Source organism: Peromyscus leucopus, chromosome 1 (assembly GCF_004664715.2).
Source record: "Peromyscus leucopus breed LL Stock chromosome 1, UCI_PerLeu_2.1, whole genome shotgun sequence".
In the NCBI taxonomy this organism is placed as follows: domain Eukaryota; kingdom Metazoa; phylum Chordata; class Mammalia; order Rodentia; family Cricetidae; genus Peromyscus; species Peromyscus leucopus.
The window spans coordinates 127787373-127796106 of NC_051063.1; the positions used below are offsets into that span (position 1 = coordinate 127787373).

The 8734-nt window shown below is 44.7% G+C and overlaps 1 protein-coding gene across 1 annotated transcript in view; it reads right to left on the reverse strand.

Moving 5' to 3' along the window:
* Positions 1–8510, reverse strand: part of Nipa1 (NIPA magnesium transporter 1) — a 42355-nt gene extending 33845 nt beyond the window's left edge. Inside the window, exon 1 of the mRNA XM_028892605.2 lies at positions 8325–8510. Within this exon, the coding sequence (XP_028748438.1) occupies positions 8325–8484 (160 nt within the window). The 5' untranslated portion in view covers positions 8485–8510. The remainder of the gene's footprint in view (positions 1–8324) is intronic.
* Positions 8511–8734: the final 224 nt, after the last annotated feature.

An 8734-nucleotide genomic window follows, 5' to 3' on the forward strand; every position in this document is an offset into this window, starting at 1 on the left:
GACACCCTCACAGAGGCATACAACAAGCAAAACATCAATCAATATCAATAAAATAAACAAATCATTAAGAAATAAACTTAAAAAAAAAAAGACTGTGTATGCTGTCCTTCATGTCTGACCATGAAGGACAGCAGCAGCTGTGGGTGGAGCATGCATGAACCAGGAGACAAGCTGCCTGTGCTGCAGAGGATGGAGAGGGAGAAGTGGTCCAGTACAGGAGTCCAGAATGAACAGTTCTGAATGAAGCCCAGACATGGAACAGTGAACTAGTGACACTGTTGGAGTTTAGTTTAGCAAGGTTTGATTGTGACTATGCCCCCGTTAGTCCCTCTTAGAGTAGAAGGCATTTGTCCGTCTGTCTGTCTGTTTTTACAAGTCTGCAGTTAAGGGATTTCAGAATTTTACAGAGACTTTGGATATTCTGGAGAAACTCTGGCTATTCTGGAGTGGTTTTGAACGTTGAAGGTGACTTTGCTTTAAAGAGGCTGAACTTTAAAGACTGGAACTTTTAAAATTTGGAGTATGTCTTATATTGTGATGCTGATATCAATACAACATCTTGGGAACAAGAAAAGGTTATGTTTTAACAGTGATGAGTTTGTTTGCATTATGTCAACAAGGGGTCATTGTGCTGGCTAGTTTTGTGTCAACTCAAAACAAACTAGAGTAATTGTGGAAGGGGGAACCTCAATTAATAAAATGCCCCACCAGATTGGTCTGTGGGCAAGCCTGTGGTACATTTTCTCAATTGCTCAGCTACCCTGCAAGAACTCTGAGAGGTTACTGCACAAAGGTGGGAAGTTACAATGAAGACCCCAGAATGCTGGAAATGCCATGACTATGGAATATCTGCCAACGCAAGCAGCAGGCACTAAGTGGAACCTGCAGGAGAGAAGTCACACGTGCTGTTGGGGGCAGAGCTGGAGGGGCGGTCTTGCTAACGTCGTCACTGGGGCCTAGGTGATCCTAGCATGAGACTCAGCAGTTCATGGAGGAGCAGAATTTGTTATTGTCCCATCTGGGATGAATCTTGCTCTGTGTCCAGCCTTCTCTTGCTATGTCCCTACACCTTCCTTTTGGAGATGAAGTTATTTATTCTGTGTTATTGTGTAAGTATGTGCCTTGGTTTTTATTGTATTGTATTGTATTGTATTGTATTGTATTGTATTGTATGTGTATGTGTACATGTATGTGTGTATGTGATGGGGGGGGGGAGCACATGACGCAACCTGAATGTGGATGTCAGAGCACAACTATGTGGAGCTGGATCGCTCATTCCGTCTCTGCAGAGATTCCAGGGATCAAACTCAGGCCAACAGACTTGTGAAGCAAGCACCTTTACCTAATGAGCCATCTCAAGGGCCCATTTTCTTTCTTTCTTTTTTTAAAAAATGTTTTTATATGAACTCGAAGTTTTAAAAATTGCCTTGAGTTTCAGAAGACAGTGTAAGGACTGTTGACTATGGAGTAAACCTGCTGTGAGGGCACTGGGTACGTAGAAGTAGGAGAATCAGAAGTTCAAAGTCACCCTTAACTTCATATTGAGTTTGAGGCAAACCCAAGATATATATATGAGACCTTGACTGTCTCCAAAAAAAATTTAAAAAAAAAAAAATACCACTACAGGAATGTTTATGGGATGCATTTTGCACAGTGTCAATAGCTCCACTCCAGTATTAATTTCATTAGTTCCTTCTCTAATTACTGTGATAAAACACCCCGATAAACGCAACTTAAGGAAAGGGTTTCTTGTGCCTCCCAACTTGAGGGTACAGTTCATCACAGCTTAGTTTCTTTCCTCATGACTGTGACCACACACGTAGCAAGAAGCACCGTAAGGAAGGGAACATTTATTTTGGCTTCCAGTTACAGTTAGACGGATACAGTCCATCATCACAGGGAAGACCCCAAGAGCAGGAAGCCAGCTGGTCACATCTCATCCAAAATCATGAAGCAGAGAATGAACAGGAAATAGGCTGTACTGAAAAAAATCTCAAGGCAGCCAGGCAATGGTGGTACACGCCTTTAATCCCAGCACTGGGGAGACAGAGGCAGAGGCAGGAGGATCTCTGTGAGTTCGAGGTCAGCTTGGTCTACAGAAAGTAAGTTCCAGGATAGCCAAGACTCTGCCCAGGCCCTCCCTAGGACAACAGACTGGAGCTCCTTCAACTGTGAACTGAAACTGCCCTCCCTTAGGATGCTTCCTGTCAGGCAGATGTTCACAGGAACAAGAAAAGTAACTAATATATCACCTTAACTAGTTTCTAGTGTACAGTTCAGTAGGGTAAAGAACAATAGTGCTGCTGGTCAACAGTAACTCATCTCGGCGAGCAGTGGTGGTGCACACCTTTAATCCCAGCACTCAGGCGGCAGAGGCAGGCAGATCTTGAGTTGAGGCCAGCCTGGTCTACAGCATGAGTTTCCAGGACAGCCAGAGCTACACAGAGAAACCTGTCTCAAAAAACCAAAACAGTAATAATAATAATAGTAGCAATAACTCATCTCTAAAATGCTGCTAACCTGGAAATCTGGTGTTGTGGAATATTCCTTTACACTGTGTGAAGATATGTCACTGTGACTGGTTTAATAAAAAGCTAAGCAGCCAATAGCTAGGCAGGAGTTTCAGGGCAGAGAGAATGCGAGGAAGAAAGCAGAATCACCAGTTAGACACGGAGGAAGCAGGAAAGCAGCATGGGCAGTACAGAGTAAAGGTAACAAGCCACGAAGCAGAAAGTAAATTAATAGAAATGGATTAATTTAAGTTATAAGAGCTACTTAGAAACAAGCCTGAGCTATGGGTCAAGCTTTCATAATTAATAAGAAGTCTCCATGTGGTTATTTGGGAGCTGGCTAGTGGGACAGAAAAATCCATCTATATCCTGGGCCTACTCCCCATTCTTCTCTTATGCCACTCTAGGGGGTAACCATTAGTATGCTTTCCATCTGCCCATAAATTTGAACTGCTCTGAGGACCTCATATAAATAGAATCATACAATAGTGTCCTTTTAAGACAGGTTTATTTCACTTAGCAGAATGTCCTCAAGATTCATCTATGCTATAATGTGTCAAAATGTCCTTTTTAAAGGCTGAAGGATACTCAACTACATTTTGTCATCTCAAGTGTGGGTCTATAGTATCCTTCAAAGGGTCACGTGTTCAAGGCTTAGTCCGCAGCTTGTAGCATGGTTGGAAGGTAGCAGAGCCAGTAACACACAGGGCTAGTGAGTGGTCTTAAGTCATTCAGGTCATGCCCTTGAAGGAGACTGCAGAACTCTGGTCCTTCCTTTTTCCATCTTTCATCTTCTCTTCAGGCTCCTGCTTGAGGTAAGTGAAATGAAACTTCCAAAATTATGAGTCAAAGCAAACTTTTTCTTATTAAATCATCACAGGTACTTCGCATGGTAACAGAAAACCCACTAGCACACTACTATCAGTTAATGGGCTGAGTCACTCCCATCTGTGGGCTCTGAGAATACTACTTTTACAAACAAAAGTACAAAACTCCTTTGAGTTCCTGCTTCCACTTCCTCTAGGCATGGCCAGAGTATCCGAGGTCTTTGCACAATCCAAGAAGCAGAACTGCTGGATCAAATGGCAATTCTATATTTAACACTTTGAGGAACAAACGTGCTATGTTCCAAAGCAGCAGCATCGTTTTACATCCCCACCAGCAATACACAAGAGTTTTAAATTCTCTAATTCCTGGCCAATACTTGTTTTGCATTTCCTCACTGGCAGCTATTCTTGTGAGTATAAGGTAGAATTCGATTGCGGTCTTGATTTTAAAAGAGCAACCAGCTGTTGCTGGTCTACAGCATCCTGTAGAGATTTCGGTGACTAATTATGAAGCACCCTCAGTGAGTTTTGAGTAGTCGCCTTTTCTGAGTTTGGTCTCCAGGCAGCCTTGGTCTCTCTTTATCACCATCCCTCGTGTACAGTCCCTCAGTGACAACCAGCCTCTGTCCCTCCTCTAACTGGCTATCACTCTGAAAGCTATGGATACCAAGAATTTGTTCTTATCAGACTCAAACAGAACTGGAGCTGGCTCATGTCTACCTGCTTGAGGTAAGTGCCTTCTCAAGGATTTTCTAAAGTCCCACCAGAGATTCCTCGTCACAAACCTGGGCAATACAGCTTCTCTTCTTTTCCTAATCACTTATGTATTTGGCTTTATGAGACAGGTCTCGATACACACACAGCCCAGTCTAGCCTGGAACTATGTAGCCCAGGTCAGCTTCAAATAATCCCACTGGTTCAACTTCCTAAGTAGTAGGATTACAAGCATGCACCACCACACTTAGTCAATACATTTATTTTCAACATTAAGACCACCTCAATTCAGAGACGCTTTCTCCAGACAGAATACTACCAGCAAGAGCTCCTCTATCAATGAGCTGACATTAACACTTGCCAAAATTCCCAAGACCAATGAACCCTATACTATGTGGAAATTTCTCCCTTTCTGCCTTACCATGCCCCACTCCCTCCACACTCCCGTGCCTCAAATCTGCTTGAATATACTCAGAGTTTACTATGGAATACCTAGTCCCATTACAGTGCTCTTTTTCTTTCTTTCCTTTTTTGTTTTTTTTTTTTTTTTTTTTTTTTTCGAGACAGGGTTTCTCTGTGTAGCTCTGGCACCTTTCCTGGAACTTGCTCTGTAGCCCAGGCTGGCCTCAAACTCACAGAGATCCACCTGCCTTTGCCTTCCGAGTGCTGGGATTAAAGGTGTGCACCACCACCGTCCAGCTCAATACAGTACTCTTTAACATTCTGAAATGAATATTATTTTTGGAGAATGTCTAGTTGCTGTTTAGATAGTCTTATGGTTTGGACCTTAAATGTCCATCAAAGGACCAGGCGCTGAAAGTTTGGTTACTAGCTCATGGTACAAATGGGAGAAAAATAAAACCTTTAGAAGGGGCTCAGTGAAAGGAAGTTGGATTATCTGGCACATACTTCAGAGAGGCTGTCAGACTCTTCTTCCTCTCTGTTTGCCGGCTGCCTACAGTGAACAGGCTTCAGTCAGCACACTCCAACACCCATAATATGCTATGCTGCTGCAGGCCTAAAACGACAAACCAAAACCTCGAAGACTGTGAGTTCAAATAAACCTCTCCTCTTTTTAATTTGTTTATCTCAGCTATTTCCACAGCAGCAAAAGGCTACCAAAGGTTGGTACCACACCTGCCTTCCCACCTGCAGGTTACCTAGTCCTCTGCAGGCAACCACACTTCCATGGGGCTCTAATTCTGGACACTCAGGGCAGCTAGCTCTCTACATACAATGATTCAAACAAGTCTTTTAAAGAATACATCTGCAGAGTTTGGGATGTAGCTCAGCTGATAAGAGAGCTTGCCTAGCAAGCATGAAATCTCAAGTTTGATTCCCCAACACTGCATAAACAGGGCATAGTAATCCATAATTATAATCCTAGCATTTGGGAAACGGAGGCAGGAGGATCAGAAGTTCAAGGTCATCCTCAGCAACCAGGTAAAGACCAGCCTGGAATGCACGACAACCTGTCTCAAAAACAAACAAAAAGTCCATACTGAACACATATGAACTTTTTCCTTGTCATTATTCCCTTAAATGACATAAAGTGTAACAACTATTTAAGTAACATTTACTTTGATTTATGTTTTATAAGTCATTAACAGATTATTGGAAGTATAAATATAAATTAAGTATAAAATATAAATAGAAGATGTCATAAGTTATATGCAAATACCATACCATATAAAGCAAGGAATTTGAGAATATGCATTTGGGCCTTTTATGAGGTCCTGAACAAATGCTCTGTGAAATATATTATGAGTGAGAGCTCTTGGCTCAGATCCCACTCACATGTCATTCGAAGGCATTGAATCGAAGGGAGTTGAATCCTGAACCTGTGCTTCAGAGGGCACTCTCCAGTTCTAGGAGCTACAGTGGGCCATTCATGGAGAAGGTCCTTTAAAGGTGAACTTCAAAGCCAGTAGGTCCCTAACCCTCTCCGCTGAAGAACTACAATTAGCATTTAGCCTCCCTGAAGCTGGGACTTTCTGGAAGTGCTACCACCTGTCAATTATAAAGGTATGATCTTCTAAGGAAGCATAGTTGATTACGATATAAGAAACCATAAGGTTTAGTCTCCCTGAACCTAAGAACTTGGCCTTCTAGTTCTTATGTACCAACTTTTCCTCTCCTCTTCCAAGTCAGTTATCTGATGGTTATCAGCTCTGTTGGTCATTAAGTAGATATGGTAAAAGATTATAGGGAGTTGGTTTTTACTTTATTTTATAGGGGCTCGGAGGCTCGATATGTTACTCAGGCTGGGATTCTAGGCACATGCCATTGTAGCTGCCGAGAATAGATCTTAAAACGGTTGTAGCTTCAGTATATATAATAGTATATAACACAAGAGTTTCAAAAATATCTGTTAAACAAAGTAGATGGACTAAAGCCTTCTACTACCAAGAGCGGTTGGCAGAAAGTGAGGAGATGCGAAACTAGTGAATATTACACTTCTACCTTATTACTAATTTAAAGGCATAGTATGGACCCGTGTGTGGAGGGCACAGCTGTGATCCCAGATACTCAGGATGTTGAAGCAGGAAGATCATGAGTTTGAGACCAGCCGGGCTACACTGTGAGAGACTATTTTCTAAAGTACATACATACAAAAAATACATAGTATGTAGGTATAAATAAAAACATCCATGTTCTTGGCTTTTAAAAATATCGTGCTTAGGATTAGGCCCAGGACCTCAAAAACAATTTTAGTTTCTTGTTTCATTTTGTTTTTTAATTCAGCAGTTCCTGCAACACAAAAACTGAGCTGAAACAACACATTTATTCTTGCTAACCAATTAGTTTACCTTATTAATGTATCAATGTATTTTTCTAACTAAAGTCTGCACTCAGATTTCTTTTGTTTTCCTCTAATGTCTTACATTTGATGGTATGTCTTCTGATTCCTTCTGGCTATGAGAGCTCCTCAGATTTCACAGCCTTGATTAGACCAGCCAGGTATTTTTGTATGATGTTTCTCAGCTGAGTTTTGTGTGGTTTGTGTCATGTTTCTCTCAGGCTTATCCTGGAGTTGTGGGATTTGCAAGAAGACCACACAGGTAAAGTACTCTTTCTCACACAGTCCCATCAAAGGCACGTGTTTTTTTTTTTACTTTTTCGTCACGACAAACACCTTTGCTCAATCTTGATGCCTGTGCAAATGGACAGAGTCCCTAAGTGTAGTTGCCAAGTGTATCAGATGTGTGTACATGAGAGATGCATCTGCATGCTTGGGAAATCATACTTGGTTTGATTTAGGTTTTAGAATTGCAATTTTTTTCATTTTGAAATTAATTTCTTTAAAGATTGCTAGTTTTGAGCTTTCACTCAAGACTGTCAGTTCTTTGTCTCTTTTCTGAAGGTCCTTGGCTCCCTAGCCAGGTCAGTCAAAGTTTCAAATGTGTTCTGGAATCGGAACTATTAAGTGTATTTACTTCCCATACGCTGGCAGCCAGGTCCTTACCCCTAGAGCTCTTGAGGTTGTGGCTCCAACCACAAGCCTTTCTCAGTCTCTCTGAAAGCTATGTTTACTTTCCCCTTCAAAGCATTCTGCCTCTTGCATTCAGTGCCTGTCACAGGCCTCTCAACACAAATGACATGACAGGGACAAAGAAGGGCTCTGTGCCTCATCCCACTTCTGGATCACAAAGGAGTGGTATCTGGTGACACGTAGACCCAGGCTATGCTCGCAGGCCCATTTGCACGCCTGTTTTACGTTTCTTCACGCTTCAGACGGTTGAAATGTCAACCAGGGGTAAGTCAACTAAGGACCCCGGGGCAAAAGCCGCTGGGAAGAACAGTCCTTGCAGTGAAGGTGAGAGTGGGCACCTCAGTGGCGCCTGCCCATCCTGCGGGCCCACCACACATCCTTACTTCTTCACACTACCAAGTGCTCGCCCAAAAGCACCCCAGGCCCAGGCTACAGCAAGGCAGGCCTGGCTCCACCCACCTCTAGATGTTATGAATAGAAATCTCTGCCTGACAGTGTGCCGGCCACTGGGCAGCAGGGCTCCAAAGCCTAGCACCAGTCCCGATGCTCCGCTGCGGGGTGGGGGTGGAGGACTGGACCGGTATAGGAATGGGGCAAGAAGTCCTGGGAAGGGCTCCTCAAAGACTGAAGAAGGCCTCTCCGGCCACTAAGAAGGGAGAGAGACCACGCGGGACGCAGCGAGGATGCCTGCGGGGCAGCCTGCAGAGCCCGCCCGTGCGCCGCTCCCAGGCTCCCGCAGCAGCGTAGCGCGGACCCCGGCCCGGCCTCGGCCCGCCCTACCTCGCCTTTTAGCGCGCACAATGCCCTTCTTCTGCAGCACGAACGTGGACCCGTTCACTAGGCTCGACACCACGGCCACGCCCAGGCCGAGCGACACGGCGGCGGGGCTCGGGCCGCGCGCCCCCTCCCCGGCCGCCGCAGCCGCCGCCGCAGTCCCCATGCCGCCCGCACCGCCCTCCGCTGCGCGTGCGCGCCGCGCCCCATGGGCTGGGAAGCGAGCGGCGCGGGGCGGGGCGGGAGCCGGAGCCAAGGGGTCGGGCGGCGAAGTAAGGCGGGGTGGGGAGGGACTGGGGGTGGTTGGGGTGTACGCTGTCGGGACTGAGGGCGGAAGGGCTTCTGAGGTCTGTGTGGAAGCTGAGAGATTATTCCGTAGAGCGCGCTGGTGCAGTGTCTGGAGCAGAAAGAGCTCT